At 43.8% G+C, this 18,624-nt stretch overlaps 1 protein-coding gene across 2 annotated transcripts in view; it reads left to right on the forward strand.

Annotated features, from left to right (window-relative positions):
• OSBPL5 (oxysterol binding protein like 5) overlaps window positions 1–18,624 on the forward strand; it is a gene marked incomplete at its 3' end in the record, with an annotated part of 170,814 nt that overhangs the window by 57,546 nt on the left and 94,644 nt on the right. Inside the window, exons 1-2 of one of the 2 annotated variants that reach the window (XM_082284501.1) lie at window positions 1,514–1,576; window positions 17,012–17,168. In XM_082284501.1, the coding sequence (XP_082140627.1) occupies window positions 17,033–17,168 (136 nt within the window). In that variant the 5' untranslated portion in view covers window positions 1,514–1,576; window positions 17,012–17,032. Of the gene's footprint in view, window positions 1–1,513; window positions 1,577–17,011; window positions 17,169–18,624 lie in introns of those variants that run through there. The other variant, XM_082284502.1, reaches the window with a different exon arrangement.

Here is an 18,624-nt window from a genome sequence, read left to right on the forward strand (position 1 = left end):
GTGATGGGACAAGGGAGAATTGTTTTAAACTGAAAGAGGAGAGACTTAGATTAGGCGTTAGAAAGAAATTCTTCACTGTGAGGGTGATAAGGCACAGGTTTCCCAGAGAAGTTGTGGATGTCCCATCCTTGGCAGTGCTCAAGGCCAGGCTGGATGGGGCTCTGGTTAACCTGGCCTAGTGGAAGTTGTATCTGTGGGTTTGGAACGAGATGATCTTTAAGGTCACTTCCAACCCAAGCCATTGTATGGTTCTGATTCAATGAAGTCGGTGTAAAACTGTGTACAAAAAGACACTGACTGATACACTGCAGTGGGTGACACCAGCAGATAAAGATATTTTTGCAAAACTCTTCCTTTACTGTGATGAGGGCCAGGGAAGAGCACATCCTGGAGAGAGCAACAGCAAAACAAATAGCCTTGTGATCGAGCTCTGTCTGAGGTGTGTGTTCTGTGTTTATCTCTTAATTTAGCAGTATTGGGAAAACCCACAAAGGAAAAAATGTGGATATTTTCCAGATGCAGAGTGATTCAGGGCTGTAATTAGAAATGCTTGCCTACTGAAATATGTGTACAATTGCCACGGGATACTGTAACTAGCAATATCCATTGGATTGCTTTTAAAGCCAAAGCAGTAATACTGTCCTAGTGTACGTGAAGTCTGCACCAGTGCTTGGCAAACCTGCCGCTGCATGGCAGGTTTAGGTTTTGTACAGCTTAGGAAATGATGCTTTTACTGCTCAGCTGCATCAGCCGAGAAATCTTTGTCAAACTCGTTTGTATCTGAGTCCCGTGCAGAGTGCACTGAGTGATTCCACTCTTGCAAGGATTTACTTTATTCCTTTCAGTTTAATTACAGAAAAGAGTGAACTGGGAGGGTTTTGTTTGCTTCGATTTGGTTTTCTTTACTTTTGATTGCACAGGGATTCTGTGTGCTAAGAAGCCACTAAAAAGAAACAGAATGAGAGTGAGTGAGAGATTATGTGCGATAGGAATAGAGCCTGTCACAGAGTTGCATATTGTTTATTGCTGCCGTGCTTTGAGAAGTGACAGCAACTGGCTGTAATTCTCCCGGTGCTGCCCAGCTGCTTTGATCAGCAGCGAAACTGTTAACAGCGCCTGACAATTAATTATTGTCGATGGGCATTGCAGCTTGAACTTCCCCTGCCAAACAGTAACAGATCACACCCGTCAGGGCTATTGTCTAAGGCTTTCTTTGGACATATCACTGGGTTGAATCACGTTGTGCTTCTTCTCAGGATTTTCTTCCTCAGCCGCCGTGGTTAGAGAGTCGCCCTGGTTTTCTGAGCGAGAGCTGGGATCGCAGACAGGGTGCTGGCAGCGTGTGGGAGATGTGTTTGAGTGCCATGTGCCCCTGGAGCAGAGGCTGTGCGTGCGGGTGTCTTCTCTGCGTCCTGTGCTGATCTGCAGCTTGGAGCAGAGTAGCATCCAGGCGGGGATCAGAAAGCCCTCTGTGCATGTAGCAGGCGGTGAGGAGCTGGGGAAGGGCTGGGGGCTCTGAATGCAGGTGTCGCGTGGGAGAGAAGAGTGATTGCCGTCTGAGGCAGCGAGCATTGCGGTGAGTGTCCTTTTCCCCTTCCCCAAGACTGATCCCAACCTTCCTACTTTCTTGTAACTCTCTAAAATCCTCCCTTTGTGTAGGCTCTTTCTTTATGCCTTTCAGTTTCCCCCTTTTTTTTTTTTTACCTGGCCTCCTCTTCTCCCCTCATCTCTTACTCCCCTCCTTTCAGTTTCCTCTTCTTTGTTTCCATCTGCCTGCCTCTGAGGCTGGACATGGTCTTATGCAATTTCAGTGGGCTCTCTGAACATTAGTAGCCTTATGCTTTGGGAACCTTTGACTGGCAGGAATTCTATCTAATGGACTTAAAAGTATCTGAACACCCTATTTGCATTTCTGCCTGTCTGCTCAAAACCACACCGGCACTCAGCTAGCTCCCTTGAGGCTTGAATTCTGATAGCAGCAGCTGTGGCAGTGGCATCCTGCAATTTGCTTCATCAGTTGACATTTTAAGGAATTTGGACTGATGTAACAAGGTTGGCCATTTTACTGTCCTCAGCTGCTAAGTAAGTTGGGTATCTCCTCACCTACCTAAAAGGTTGGTATAGCTGGTTTTGTTAGGGAGAGCCCACTTGAAAGTGTGCCCATTCCATATGTTTTTGTTGCTGTTGTTGTTATTATTATTATCCAGCAGTCTGTATTGATTTGCGGTATATTTTATTCAGCTAAACCCATGATCAGCCCAATTCTGCTCTGTGTCTAAATTGCTTGTAGAATTAGGAGTTTTAGCAGTGTTTTCGAGATTAGGAGCAAATTCTCTTCAAAATTAGGTCTTCCCTATGTAAACAACTTGCACTACCTTTTAACTGCTGTTCTGTAATATTGATACAACCCTCCCCTAGTGCGAATTCAGCTATGCCAGTATGAACATGCTTATACCAGTGTGGCTTGTTCCCCTGTGGGAAAGAAGAACCAGCTCTTCCAGTATAAAGCACTTTTATTTGGCTCTGGTTACATCCATGCTTTTGTTGTATCATCAGAAATACACCAGCAAATAATACTTGTAATTTAACATGGGTCAACTGGTACAAAATCATGTATAGAACAAGTCTTGGTCTGCAGGCTGCCTCAGTAACTCTTTTGACAAGCAAGTGTTGAATATGCTGTGTATTTATAATCTTGTCTTTGTGACCAGAGGTACAGTGGAAAGGCTTGGTGTTACTGTCATTATGTTAAATATTAAGTATTATTCACAGTTAAGAAACTAAGAACTGGCCAGTGTGTTGGCTATAAAGTCATGACTGTGAGTCATGTGAGTCGTGGTTGTTGTTTATTTATAAATAAAGTACCTAAGATTTTATTCACTTCCAAACTGATTACTGACCATTGCTTTTATTTGCAGCCAATTGGCAATGTAGTGGCAGAGATGTAAATTCCAGTAATGCTTACTTGGATGTGCCTTTGAGCTGTCAGGGAAATAGACAGGTATTTTAGCAATGTCACAAAAATGGGTCCTGAAAATCCACTTGCACTGGGGAAATGCCTGGTGGGTGTGAAACACCTGTGGTCATCAACCTCAGTCATCAGTAGGGCAAGGCAGTGTAGAGACCAACAGTACATAGTGAAACTTTGAAAAATTCCAATCAGACACTATAATCCTAAACATCATGGCTTATTGGTGGGGTTAATCTAGATGACCAGGACCTATCTTGTAGCAAGAAATGTGTAGGGAAGACTCTTGGTGTTTGCAGGCAAAGGAGAAATACATTTGCTACCAAAATCACTTTATATTCAGAGCTTTTTGGGAAGGCAGTACCACTGATAGACTAGGCTCTTCTGGGGAAGAACTGTCTTAATTGCACATGCCTGATGACAGATGTCTGGAAACATGGGACCTAACTAAAGCTTTTAGGTTCTCTTCTACCAGAAAAAGTAAGTGGGATCCTTTTCTTCTGCAAGGTAAGAGGTTATTTTAAGTTATTTCAAGGTGATAGTAACGTGAAGGAGTTTATGGAGGGGGGAGAAGCTGGTGCCATTAGGAAACTGCAAAGCTCTGTTAGAAGGAACGTGCTTTGTTGTGCTGCTTGTTGGCACAGTTACCCTGTCAGGTTGTTGAGGGAAGTAAATTTTCACAGAACCTAATAGTTTCCTCCTATGAGTTAGTGTCACCTCTGTCTCATTTAATTCCCACCTTTGCTTGTGGTGAGTGCCATTTCCATGCTGCATTTCTCAACTTCATTACCTCCAGACTGAGCACTGCCTGGGGAACAGCTTTCCAAACTGCAAGCGGCTTGTTTTGCAGAGCAAGGTGCAAATTTTCTCTGCTGTTTTTTCCCTGAGTTCTGTGAGTCCCCACGACTGCAGTGATGGTGGCAGAGGTGACTCCTGTGAGCAGGCTGGGTCTCTGCCTGCAGGCTGGGGCTGCAGCTGGGTGGTGCTGGGGCTGCCAGGGTGGCACAGGCAGGCAGCAGTTGGTAAAACTGGTGTATGGTCGTCAAGAGCAAGCAGCTGACCGTGAACAAATCTGCAGCTGGGTTGTAACCCAGCCTGGTGTCCAGCTTGCCCTGGTCTTTGCTGCCTCTTTCTAGGAGGAAAGTGATCTGTGGGAGTCCTTTTGATGGGTTACATTACTTCTTTCCCTGAGCTGACTCATGGGTTTTGTCTGTTCTGTTTGCATCGGGTGGGAACTAAAGCTGTCAACAGCTGATCTTTCACCTTAAAGAGTCCAGCAACATTGGCAGTCCTGGAAGGAGAGGCAAAGACATCAGACAGGTCCTTGCCTGCATCTCTTGGCAGCATGGTTTGCAGTCAGGACAGTTCATGTGAGATTGACAGACAGAGGCAGTCCCAGCTTGGCCCCACTCCCACAGGAGTCTGCAGAATAGACTGGTGAGCAGTTTTGAAAAGCTCCTTTTTGTCTGTCTCCTCGCCTTCACTTTTAACCAGATAGGAAATTGTTCATTATAAAAGGCCCAGTTGTCCTTACAGCAGTCTCATCACCCATGTCTGAGGTGATGCTGCACAGGAGAGAAGCTGTTAATATCTGTGTTTATACATTTCTCTAAAGATGAAGAGATGACTGCAGTGGAAGATTAGTTTTGCTGCGAAAGGCACTGAATGAGCTGACCTGATCGAGGGGAAGACATTAAAATGTTGCGCTCTTTAGTTTTCTCTGCTTCACTCAGACATTAGCTGCTGTAGTCTGTTGCTGTTTAGCAAATATGTTTGGGTCCAAGTGCTGCTTGAGATGATAGAAGCCCAATATGCTTTTTGAGTCAGAGGCAATTATTTGTTATGTGTTTGTACAGCTCCTAACACTTTGGATTGCTGTGCCTCCTGATTGCTAATGGCTGAGCAATAGTGTTTGTTAGAGCAGTTGGTAATAGCAGCCTGTGTTTCTGCCCTGTAGGGGAATTTGGTACATGTGCACAACCATGGATGTTAAAGATTTTGTACCTTTTAGAGGCACCACGAAGTCTGTACAGACCATCTAGCCTTCTGCCATTTTAAGTGCTTCCTTACTTCATTTCAGAGATATTTGTTTATTCTTTCCCCTGTTGCCCTCCCAAACTTTTCATATCTTTCCCATCTGGGCTCTTGCATTTATAAACTCTTCTGTGTTTGGAGCTTGTAGGCAGCAACCACTTTGAAGCCTGCTTTTCTAACACAGACCAAATCCAGGGAAGCCAGGAAGCACCATGGGCTCTTGCCTCTGTTACACCAGCTAGATGCTCAGCCCTGCACTCCCCACTGTCAGTTAGCATCACCCTGCTAAGGAGGCCACAGAACTTCCCTGATTTACACAGCCTGGGGATCTGACAGAGTACAGATATTTTCATTCATTTTGGTTTGTTTGTCTTGAGAAGTCACAGTGTGGCAGCTCCAGCTCCTGTTGTGTGAGACTCACATTGCTGAAGCCTATCACTTTTTTCCTGGTGTGGAGAAGAAGAGCTGGTCAGCCCTGAGAGGGCCTGGAGTCCAGCCTCATAAAAACTGTCTGTCACCTTTTAGCCCTTCTCTTTGTCACTTCCTTTCCATAGCAGAGAAAATGGAAGTGTTTCCTGCTACCTCCTGTCTCTCTGTGATAAATTGCTGTGTTCTGTATTGGAAAGCATTGTATAGCTACCCCTAGCACTGCGATAAAGAAAATGCTGTGAACTGGCTGTATTGTGTTTGGCTTCCTTTCAGACAAGGCCAGTTTGGACACTGAGGACCTGATCTTCCTTTTGGGCCAGACCTCAGCTCACATTTGTGTGGGAGGCAGGGATTTATGTTTGCTTAAAGCCACATTTGTTCTTTTGGCATGGAGCCATTGAAGGTCAGTGTGATCCATAAATCTATAGAAGCGGGGTCTGCAGGTGCCCCTTGTTCTCCATATCCTCCTTTGAGCTCTCTTCCCTGCCCCGTGGCAGTGCTGGAACTGGCATGGACATCCTTGTGTTGGTGTTGTGCTGCATGGTTAGTGCTTCCCTTACCCTCCCCAGCTGGGAGCTCCCAGCTCTCCAGGCAGGGGTAGTTTTGATCCCCCCCTCGTATTTCCAGTTGCCCGTGCTTGTAACCAGGAGGGTTTGTAGCTGAGCTATACTGTTGTTTCAGTTTGGATTTTTTTTTTTTTTTTTTTTTTTTTGCCTGGATCTTTCCATTCAGTGACAAAAAAAGCTGGTGTCAGTATAGGTTATCTTTAAAGTGATGAGAATAGCCCTATTCCTGAATTCCACAGCTTTTCAGATTTGTTGTCTTTTATCAAGAGCTGTATTGTTAGGTTTGCTCCCCACAGGCCTGGGAGTCCTGATTCTCCAGGGCTTTAGCTTATGGCTGATAACTCAGTTTCAGTCTTGCTTATGTCCAGCATGCTGCCCCTGGTAGTGGAACAATTATATGAGTAGCAGAGTAGTCACTGGCAAAAATACTGGGATAGTTTTAGTTGAACAGGTAAAAGGAGATGGGCAAAGACAAATACACTGTGAAATTTTTATGACGTGGGTGTGCTAATCCAGCTGTGTGCCTAAAATTCCCTCCGGCTGAATCAGAGGAAAGCCCCAGTGCAAAGAGTTTATCCTGTCTGCTTGTTTTCACTGTGTGAGGTAAACTGGGAGAGAAGGAGGGACTGAGGTAGGCACAGAAAGGTTTTCATCCTGAGAACTGAGGCTGAGAGTGGGTTTCATCGTGCATGCTCAATCAGCCTTTGCATGGTTTGAGTCCTTTGGGGTCATTTAACACAGCATAAATCCCACCCTACATGCTCCTTGTGAGTTGTCTAGTTTTCCTCCTCCTGCAGAGATTTTTAATTAAAAATTTAGGACCAAAATAACTGCAGTACCGTCTTACAACTATTGTTGAAGGAAGAGCTGGATGCTCTCATCTGAGAAATAGGGTGGGGTTTATGCAAAGATACTCAGTATATTAATTTCCCGTAGAATTTCAGGGAGACTGGCTATATCAGAGGAAGTATAGGTGGATTCTAAATTTAAACCACTGTACAACAGATCTTGGTATACTACAGTGCCCAAAAGTCTGAAAAGCTGAACAGGGGCATATAAGGATCTCTTCAAAAATAGATGTACTTCCTTAAAATTTATTTGGTCATGTTTATTCAGCCCTCCTTATGAAGGCCCCTGAGATTTACAGATCCTGTCTGAATCTGATAGGAGGAACAAGAAAGTAGAGAAGTGGAAAATTCAGCGTGATTGGAGCCCCACAGGATGTGGTCATTTCTCCATTGTTTGCCTGTTCTTCAGAAGTAGGGGAGCTGGTTAGCTACAATTTAGTAGGCTTGGGGTCAGAGCCACTGGGTGGAAATATAGTTTGTTATACAAGATGTCAAACCAGAAATACACTTATAATCTAAAATTCTTTGGGATAGTAGATGCTCATGGCATAATCTGGAACTGAATCTTTGTGGTATTGAACAGCGCTTGTTTTCTGTCTTGTAAGATGGTCTGTAAACATCCTTTCCTGCCATTACCTTTGCCTTACTGCTGTGTCAAAGTTCCCTTTGGAGCCCAAGCCTGGGAATGGCTTAACAGACTTGAGGTAGAAATTGATTTTGGTTTACTTTGTTACGAGGGGGCAGTATTTCACAAACAAGGGAATAATGTCAGAAGGACCCTATCAAGCATGAAAGCTGGTCTTCAAATTAGTTTGGTATTTCCTAGTAATTGTGTGGTGGGAATGTGGCCCCAAGGCACAATCTTTTTAGACTTAATTGTATAAAGGCAGAGGTGGATATCATAGAAAGCCATCAGTGAGGCTTGCAGTCATCTGGGATTTTTAAAAATGTCATTAAAAGTAGAATGCTTCTGTTAAAAGGGAATATGATCTCATTATGTGATTTAGATAGCAGGATGAGGCTGTAATGATGCTCTTTAATATGGTATTTTCAAAGAAAAATATCAAGGCAAGAACTGACCTTGAAGATGTGGCCTGCTTGCAAATGATGTAACTGCCCTCCTGTCCAAAGCAAAGTGTTCTTTTCATGGCTTTAAATCTCCAATAGCTTTAGCTAAAGCAGCTAAGTTACTGTCTTATTTATGGTTCTGTGTACCTGATACCATATCTCACTGCCCTGAGTTTATCCCAAATCCTGTCAGCCCCTGCAGGAGTGGAGATGGCAGGTTCCATGAGGGACTGGGCTTCCTCTTCCCAAAGCCTGTCGTCATGAATCCATCAGGCTGGCCCTTACCAGAGCCTGGGGTCTCTCACCCTGGAGGTATCTCTAGAAAAAATGGGTTATTAGAAAGCTGTTCTCTTAGATATTCAGTTACAGTTAGAAAGGATTGTGTGGGAGGTCATTGGAAGGTATTGCTAACAGCACACGTTGAAACTTCAGGGCATGAGGGGATGTGGGATAGCCATTCCCCAAGCAATATGAACTGTGTGAGTTATGGAGAATTACTGGAAAGCTCAATGTGTCAAAGGTGGATGTGGTTTACCATTATGTAATTCATTAATACTGTTCATGGGACTCAGAGACTTGCTCCAGAAATGCCCAGGACTGGAGATGTTGTGTTCACAGTGGGCCTCAAATGAAAACTGCCACTGGTGGATGAGCTGTCGATATCAATAACCACAACAAAAAGGAAGCAGAGCACTTCAAGTCTGCTTTTGAGGTGGTGAGTTTTTAGTTATATGTCCAGTATTTTCATCTTTGGGCCTAATATTATTTATATTGAAATTAATAAGTGAGTGCTTATTTCCTTAACTAGTACAAAGCTTTCAACACTGTTTTTTAGTGCCTAACCTTTTGTACCATGTCTGTGCCTGAGCCTCGTGCCCATGGATGTCAAAGGGAGTGTTGCCTTTTGGCTTGGATGTGCAGTGCCAAATCACTGTGTGCTGCCCAGGAGCTGTGCCCACACTTCCAGCACAAGCAGCAGGGTTTCAAGGGTCATCTGTATTGCAAGTGAGGTGGCTTATATCTGCTTACCTGAACAAGCTTGAGCAAGTAGCAGGCACCAGCATAGATTTCAGAATGAACTGGCCATGTGGTGCTCGTTTGATTTCTCAGCTATCATTTCTAGCCTGCCTTGGATGCCTTCCTTGTAGCCCCACTCCAGTGACCTAGCTGAAGGGTAATTTGTGTGCATGTGCCCAAGTTGTGCTTATACCTTGATTTTGCATTGAGTTCACTGCTGAGAAGCAACTGTGAATGCTTGTGTCATCCCTGTGAAACTTTCAATTAAAGATGTATGGAAGTATTTCTAGATGAACAGAAATTTAGAGACAGAGATCTGATTCCTGAGTTTGTCTCAAAGTGAATACTTACTGGAATTTCTTGGCTAGTTTGTTATGAAAATTGCATCAGGAGATGAGTTGTGATCTGTGATGGCACATTTCTTCCTATACACTGCACACGTGCTTCCTTGTACTTTATGTTTTGGTGGGGAGTCTTTGCTAATCTGAGTTTTGTCTTTCTTTTCCTGCTCAAAAGAACACTGATGAGAGATATCAGTAACAAATAATGGTAAGCTTTAAATAAAAATTCAGTGAGATGGATAAGGTGCTTGGTATATACTTAACAGGTGTGATTTATCTCTTCAGTTGAAAATATTAGAACATGGGATTAAAGGGCTGAAGAGGATTCCAAGCAAGCACTTTACCTTCCTGAATAGATTGGTGCTTCAAGAAAATGCCTTTGCATGAGCTATATTGAATTGAGATGCCTTCAGGAACTGGGGGCTAAAGGAGATTATGCAAAGTATGATTTACTGAAAATAAAGTGAGGGACTGAGATAAAAAGATCTGCAGGAAAGGGTCTCACTCCTATTTTTCACTGAATGCTGGAGACTTTCTCATCCTTCTGGTAGTGTGGGTTAGACCTTCAATTCTGCATGCACCTGCCATTACCAGGGAAATAATTAATGTTGATGTACTAGTTGTAATTACAGCAAGTGAGGTATGATCTATGCAGTTAACACGGGGAAAGACCAGTGGAGTGCTAAGTCAGGAGAAGCTCCTCAGTTCTAGTGGGAAATTTAATATGCTTTGTTAAATTAATAGCCTTTGCATAACAATCAATTTATAGTTTAAAGGGCAGAGGAGGTAGATGTAAAAATCATTAAGCATTCATTTCAGCAACCCACTCGATATTCTTAGCTGGAAGAAATCGCCAGTGTAACATTTCCTGAGTCAGTTGCAACTGTTTTATGGAAAAAAGCAAACCGCATGAGGACTGTGTAGGTAGTGCTTATTGCAGTGCCCTTTCCTAAGCCATAAGGTTGCAGTGATCCCTTTCCCAAACACTGCATGACTTTAGTGATGGGCTGCTGTTTGCTCACAGATGTTTATCCAAGCCAGAGATGATTCTGAAGATGAGGTTTTCCTACATGTCAAATAAAAACATTCTGCCCTATGTGACCCTACCTTGAAATTTCTTAGTCCTGTGTTAGGGATCCCCAGCAGGAACGACTTGGGATGTCTTTTTCTCAATGTAGGCATTCAGGGCCTGGTTTTGCCTGCAGTTGTTCTGTTTGTAGTCTTTGTACATAATGCTCACCGTAGAGAGAGATTAGTTGTAAGAAGATTATGCATCTGAGTGCTGCTGGTGTGCCTGAAGCTGGAAATGTTCTGGTGTATACAAAGAAAACATTAATCAAGACGTCTTACAGAGAATTAAGGGAGGAAATAGTTTTGTCTCCTGATTACTACGTGAGTTTCACTGCCCAGTGCAGGAAAAGGCAGGGAGAGAGGCAGGAGGTGATAGAAAGAGGTTGTTCTTCTGTTCTCAGAGAAAGCAAGGGCAGATTGCTGGGGTGGCTGTGGCAACTTCCACAAAAACAGCACAAGGGAGGCAGCTCCAAGGACTCTGCAGGACATGTGAGCTTTGAATTAGACTGTAGGGGCAGACTAGCCATGCTCCTGAGCTTGCCAAAGCAGCTGAGAGAAATCTGTTGCATATAATCTTAACAAAGCCCATCCGTTGGTTGGAGATGGGTGTCTTCAGCAACCCACGTTACTTGATTTTCCAGCCGGGGCTGATTGGCAAGCTGAGTACTGTGGCATGCATAAAATCAGAGCACTCTTGCAGTACAACCAGGGAGGAAAGGTCCCCTTGCCTGCACCACAGCGAAATAGCTGACCCTAAATAATTAAAGGAATAGAGAATAGCTGACACCTGCTGTGAAGCTCCATTGCTTCAGGTTCCAACTCACACCACAAGAGCCCAGAATATTCTGTGTCAGCTGCAATATGTGCATTTTGCCATTTCTCTAGTCAACAAACATGAATTAGGTAGAGAAAAACACTGCCTGCACAGCCACTTTTTACTGTATCAGGTTTCATTTAACTGTTAGTAGGGGGTTGGTTGTCCAATTATCTATCTTATTAATAGGCATTTTTGGGAATAGCTTTCAGAAACAGATTTCTCAGACTTCCTAAATTGATTGTGGTTCTTCAGCTGTTGTAAATCACCAGCACAGCACTGAACTAATAATTTACCCTTATTGAGGATCTGTGCTGCTGTTTTTCCTTATGAATACTTAGAACTGTAATCACTAGAAATGTATCTGCTAACAATTTGCCTTCTCATTTCATTCATGAAATTTTTACCTCCTCAGGGTTAATTGAATCAGGAAATGTCAGTATCTTTAGATCTAATTTTCCCTGTTGATGCAGGCTTTGGAGTGAATGACTGCTTTGAATACAAAACACAATTTAATTTAATTTCTGGGGAATACTTAGTGACCAGAAAAAGAAAAGGTTGTTGGAAGCAAGCTTTGAATAAATTAAGAGCCCCCCTTAACTAGCACAGCCTTCTTGACTATATAAAACCCCTAATTAACTATTTATAGAGAAGTACATATTTCCAATCTATTTTAAAATGCTGGAAATGAGAGTAAGCAAACCAACCTACCCACAAGTTTTCAGAGGGTAAGGACAACATAGTATCTGCACAGTGTTTAACTGTGTGGTAATTATATATCAGGAACTTTGAAAATTTAAAGAAAGAGCTAGGAAAATTCCATCCCCAGAAGCTTCAAGCCTGATGCTGAAAGTGACCACTATCTTCCCAGCAAGCACAAAAGGCCCAGGATGCAGAACAGCTGTGTGTGAAAGGCATCTCTGCAGCCACAGTGATCATCTTTACGTGTTTTAATCACTGCCTTCATCCAAATGGGTCCAGTCCCAGAAGAGGAGAGCAGTGGCAGTTCCCATTTGCTTTACTAGCAGCCACGAGGTTTGCTGATAAAGTAACTTTTATTCTTGCCCCATTGCTCTCCGTTGGTTATTCCTGAAGCCACCTGGGAAGGGAAGTCCCACTGTGCTGTTGCACCCCGTTAAGTTCACCGCTTTCATTTGTCCTGTGCTCCATGGGCGTTTGACATAGACTTCTCTTCTGCTGTATTTTGCGTTTTTAAAAGATAAAGAGGTCTCAAAGACAGGGTTAGTAAGAAATTTATTTCTTCCTGCTGAATTATTTATTCCTTTTCAAGCTCTGGTGAACAGCCCACATTTAACAGCCCATTACTGCTTAGAGAGCTGTCAACACAAAAGGAGCAATCCTGAAAAGTACTGTGTTTAGTGGCTCTATCAATACTCTCTGTATTACCTTTCCTTCATTTTTAGGATCAGGAGCACACAATGGAAGGGCAGAAATTACCTGAGCTGCCAGCTTCAGGGCACTTTAGTCTACCAAGGCTAACAATCAGGTAAATCCATGCAAGAGCTAGAATGAAGGCTTTTCATTATGAGGTTATTTTCCTAAGTGAGCTTATGGATTCTGCACCAGTTGGGATCTTCAAATCAAGACATGTTGTCTTTCTAGGACAATCTTCATCTCATCTGCTGGATTTGGAGGGAATGCAGTAGCAGTGGGTGACATTTCTTGCCTTGTGTTACATAAGTGATTTGGCAACAGAATGGCAATTTTTGGCCCTCTGCAATTCTGGCCCAATTTTGATTTTTACCTTCTCTCTATTCCATGAGCCCCCACAGAACTGGTTCCCATGAAGCATCTGCCATATCCTGAAGCAACCTCCAAAATACTGATTTAGAAGTAGATTTGGGTTTCAGAACAACAGTGTTGTCTTCAAATCAGCTGTGGAATATTTGAGGCTCAAAATCACTCACAGTGATTTTGAAGAAGAGGCTTGTCTTCTGTTGTTGCTTATTTCTTACCAGATACATCGGCAGCACTAAATTTTTGTATGTTTTCTGGATTATTTGGGTGTGTAAAGAGCCCAGTTGTGAAAAGCAGTGAACGCACCTCGCCCTTTCCTGTTACATCCCTTTGGAAAATTGTCCCTGGTATCTACTGTTCATCTTCCCCTACAGCTCTCATTAGCTTTATGTTATTTGAAGCCAGCTTGGGCAGTCAAACCTTTATAGACAGATATTACAAGTAGTTCTCTGAGTAAGTGAGCAATGAGGCCTCAATTTCTTATGGATTTGTGGCTTATGTTGGATTCACTGATGTTTGGTAATAGCTGGGTTCAGAGGACAGCTTTACAGTTTCCCTTCTTTCTTTAGCCACTGATATTTTAAGAAGATACAACTTTTAAGAAACTAATATTTTCAAGTTTTCTAATGCCTGTTGGAGCTCTGTGACTTTTTCAAATGGGACAAAAGGGATTGGGAGGGAGGATGAAACAGGGTTAGATACAGATGCAGACACACACACAGATGTCTTTTGGAAACCAAACCAAATATTTCAAGTTTATCATAGAATCTTAATAATGTGAACTGCATTTTCTCCCAAAAAGGAAAAAAATGTCTAATATATTAAGAAAACCCGAAATACAAAAGAAAAAAAGTTTGGTTTTGTGATTTTGTGCTACACAAGAGCCTGTCTGGATGAGGATCAAATGTATCTTACGTAGATATCTTTGAAAAACAAGCCAGAAAACACCATACTGGTGGCACGGTGCGTTGCATGGTTGTGTGTGTGTGTGACAGACACATTTCTGCTGCTGCTTCTTGGGGAGCTTCAGTCACTGGGTGCTTTCTGCCAAAAAGCACCAGTTAAGAGGAACTTACACTAATTGATCTGTGTGGTCAAAAAGAGATGAGCTGCTGCCACAAGTTTGTATGAAGATATGTAAGAGAAGAGCCAGACCTGAGAAAAGTCTTTTTCCTTTGTTACTGGCTGTTCCCAGTTGAACAAGGCCTCCAGAATTTTTCTGCCATCAGGCTGATGGCTTAAGTAACTGTGGGAATGAGAGAGCATCAGCACAGTAATTCTGACAATTATTCTGTAGTTAAATAGTGTGAAATAATAAGTGAGCAAAACATTAGAGTATCGGTCTCTCTGCTTAGTAAATATAGCAACAGTTGAAAGAAAAATGTGTTTTAAGGTTTTGCTACTGACATCAGTGTGAGCTGGCTGGCAGTTTTTCACTGACACAGCTCATGGTATTCTGAGACAAAATGATGATGGACCCAGCCTTTCTGTTGCCTTGTCAGGGCATAGGAGCTGATGGATGAATGGTTTATGTTTGTAACCTGTTCTTCAGCCTGCTTCTTCTGGGTGGGCCTGGGATTTCTGAACACCTTCCCGCACCAACTGGCACAGCCTCACCAGGTCACTGCTTTTTGGGGAAAATATCCCACTCATCTGCTTTTGTTCTGAGCCACTTACGAGCAGTTCTAGAGGTAGAGAGTTGAGACTGCCTTTCTGGGAACAAGGACAAAAAATAGCTCACTGTTAGCATTCCAAACCCAGCTATTTAGACCTAAATTATTTTTAAATACTTTGCTTTCAGACACATAGCTGGCTGTATTTTCCTCCTCTCTCTCCTTATTTTTTCTGAAGTTACCGGTTAAGTTTTGTATCTTCCCCGCCACCCCCCTGCCCCCCCAGCTGTATGCAATCAAGAGTTTCTAAGCAAATAGAGGTTTATTTACATTGCTAAGTTAGGTATGGTACCTGCTGCCTCGGAGATGCCGCTGGCCACAGGGGGAACCTGGGGACGTTTTGAGCCTGGACGTGTTTGCGGAGCGCTTTCCTGAGCTGTTGAATTGACAGGAGGCAGGGCAGCAGTGAGTGGAAAGCTGCAGCCACCTCATTTCACCCAGCTGCATGACATGTCATTGGCCTGAAACACAGCCCTGCAGGAGGTGCCAGGCGAAGGCTCTGCCCGTGGCAGCCCCATCCAGCGTCCGTGTCCTGGAGCTCAGACCAAGCCTTTCCCCAGGAGTTGTGTGAAGGGGTTGCAGTGAAGTTCTGCTGCTGAGTGTGTGCTGTCTTACACTGCTTCATAGTGGGGCCATGCTGACACACAGGGCTTTTGGAGTTCTCGGAGATCACTGCACAGACCTTGTTTCATCCTGCACGGATGATGCAGGCCCACAGGGGACACACATCCCCTTCAAATGGCAGCTGTGTAGCCCGAGGGAGCCCCATTTTTGGGTTAGCCCCACCTGCAACCCATTAGTCTGTTGCTGAATATTACAGACCCTCACACCTGATGTCTCAGGCATCCCATGGTGAGCTGGTTTCAGAAAGACCTGCTGCTCAAAGTGGTTTTGGTAACCCATGCACATTGCTGGAGTCCAGCCTGGTTTAGAGCAAATTAACGCTCTTGGGCACTGAGGCCTTCTCTTGGGGGAAAAAAGGAGCAGATTCTCTCTTGCCTTCTACACAGCAGCTAGTTTATAAAGCTGATGCAGCCTGCTGGGCAAACAAATTTTTAAAAATTGCAAAACTGGAACACTGGGCCTGTTATCTACAGGGATTGGCTGGGCAGGTGGAGCTACAGAGCCCAGATAAAACACAGGAGGGGAGTTTCTCACTGGGACACATTCATGGCATCTGCTTAGGTGGTGTCTTGGCCGTGAAGGCTGAGCTCCAAGAGGCCATGGAGGGTTCCCCATGAAATTGGGGCATTTGGGCAGCTCAAGCACAGGGGTGGGCCTCGGGGCAGGAAGGGTAGCATAGGGTGTTCTAGCCTGTTATCAGCCCATTTCCCACCTGTGCCACCTTAGGAGCATGTTGGTCCTGCCCTCCCAAACTGCACTGTGACTCTGGGCAACCTTTTCTTCTTTGTTTTCCCAGTAGCCTAAAAGAGATGGGAAAACTTGGAGATGCTTTTCAGGAAATGTGTGCTATCCTTAAAGGATTTTCCTTACCTCAGTAGCTGTCCCCCTGAGAAGCAGCAGACCTTGTGGTGAGGGATGCCACCCAAAGGCTGGGTTAACACTTACTGCTCTGGAGCCCTGCCTCTGGCTGCACATGGGGAGAGAATAAAGCCTGTAACTTGGGAAGGAGACAGTCATAATATCTGTTTGTAAAGGGTAAGAAAGAACTGCTTGTTGGATGGGTATAAAAAACCCCTTTAATTCCAGCCAGGATGGTCTAATGCATTAGCCAAGCCTTGGTAAAGAGCAAAGTACCACCAGTACAGGGATGCAGGGAGGCTTTTGGGGACACAAATGCTGGTCTTTACCCTCACAGAGCAGCAATGGTTATCTCACTGATCAAACTGCAGGGCTGATCTTAACAGCTTTTTAAAGAAACCAAAATCATTTCTATGTGTTGTAATAGGAAATAAGGGTGGGAGTAACTGGTGTGATCTCCTCTTGCTGCTCCCTGCAGCCAGTGCAGCTGGTCTTCCTCCACACAGCTCAGATTGACGTTGATTTGTGCGGAGACAGTGTAACTCTGCTGGCACCAATGGAGTTGCATTTATGAGACTCAAAAGCCTTTAAAAAAAAGAGTTTCAGGCACTGTGTTCTGAATGTTAGGCACTGAATGCACCCAGTGAGTAGCTATTATCCTAATAGATCCTTGTAGGCAGGAAGATGTTATACTGCCTGGATTCACTGAGGAGCAGTGTCCTCTTCCCTACAGTTTACCAATACTGAGAGTCAGCAAATCAGTAATTGTAGCTTCAAACTAATACCAGTTTTTTTCCCCTGCATAGCCTTCTGGCACTCTATAAAAAGATCTGGTACACTGCATAGGATTAGGTGGCTTTGAAGCAGTGGAGCCATGTAGGTGTGAAAACTTTGATTTCCTGTGTCTTGAAATGAACTGTAATTTCTATCTTTCTTTTTCAGAAAACCCCCACAGCTCATGCCATGAAGGAGGAGAACTTTCTTCGTCGCAGGTTCTCCCTCTGTCCGGCCTCGTCCACCCCTCAAAAGGTTGATCCTCGCAAGCTGACGCGCAATCTGTTCTTCGGGGCCGACAATGACATCTACCCACTCAGCCCAGGTTGGTTTCTGGTGTGTCAGTGCAGAAAGCAGTGTGTCTTAGGTGCTTGACTGCAAGTAGGTACTTTAGCATGCTGCCAGGAAACAAAGAGAAACAAGAATGTGAAACAGAAAGTGAGAGAAGCTGCTGCAACACAGGTAGCACTGGATCCCAGACAGTGCTGCTTTCATGATGCTGTTGTTTTTCATTGGCATGGCATTAAGTGGGAATGGAGGGCATGAGAATTGGGATTTGTAACTGTTTGAATGCTGCATGGCCTTACATTTATAAAATGACCATAGTGTTTTCGGGCACATCCACTTTAAGGCACTTGATGTGTTTTGCCCTAAGCATTGGACTTGCTTAAAATTTACTGTCCCCATTTGCAGATGTTTAATGGCAGGTTTCCCTGTTCAGATTTAGAGCCCAGGATAAATATTACAAGAGCAAAATTTCTGTGGTTAATGTTCTGTAAATATCTACAAGCACTACAAGTACCAGGAATCTTGACAGGTTGCAATGAATGGCAGACTGGCTTTAAGCGTTCTCTTTACATCTTTGGGTTTTGGTTGTTTTTTTTTTTTTTTTAGCTTTGAATTTCCTAGCACCTTTCTTGAGGGGAAAAGAGCTCATTTTATTGTTTCAGAATTTGTTGCTCACAGTAAACATTGGAGTCTTTCCTTGATTGCAGTTTGCAGACAGTGCTGCCGTTCCAATCTGTAAACAAGTGCTTCAGGGGGCAGTCACAAGTTTGTTGAGCTGTCATCCGCAGCTGCCATGTCAGTGCTAAGTAGTCAAACCTCACAGCACCTTCGTGAGGTTTCAAAACACTGATATCTGGAGAAAGAACATAGCATCTGTCAAAAGGTTTCAGTGCTCATATCGATGTAGCACCCAGCAGCCTCTATGGGCTTTGCAGATGTAGTACAAAACCAGGTCTGGGTTTCCTGAACTAATTGTCTTTAAGTGCAAAGGTTTCAAGGGACTCTGATTTTGCAGGTATTTTGTTTATGAGTGTCTGCTGTAAGGCCGTGGGGAGCCTATTTTCAGCAGTGCTGACTAATCCTGGCTGTCACTGAGGCTGGAAGCTTCAACAACCTTTCAGTAATCAAATTGAAAACAATTTAAAATGGGACACCTAAAATCTCATACATTTCAAACCTGGAGGGACATCTGAACAGATGACTGCCCATAAATACAGTCTGTACAAATGTGTGGGAAATAAATAACTCACTTCTGTTATCCTTGGGAGCTGAAGGGCTGATTTTCCAGCCTGTATTCACTTCCCCTTGCTTTGAGGTGATGGAGAGCCATGGCTTAGAATTTGCCCAGTTCTTTCTTCAGTTCTTACCAGCATTTTCAATGCTAAAAAAGTTACTGACTCCCTCACAGTGGTCTTTCAGTGCTGAAATCTTTTAGAAACCAGGGAAAGTTGAGGGTTTCAGTGTGGAGGAGGTGGCTGGAAGAGTTTTCTCTT

This window comes from Coloeus monedula, assembly GCF_965178545.1.
Source record: "Coloeus monedula genome assembly, chromosome: 6".
In the NCBI taxonomy this organism is placed as follows: Eukaryota; Metazoa; Chordata; class Aves; order Passeriformes; family Corvidae; genus Coloeus; species Coloeus monedula.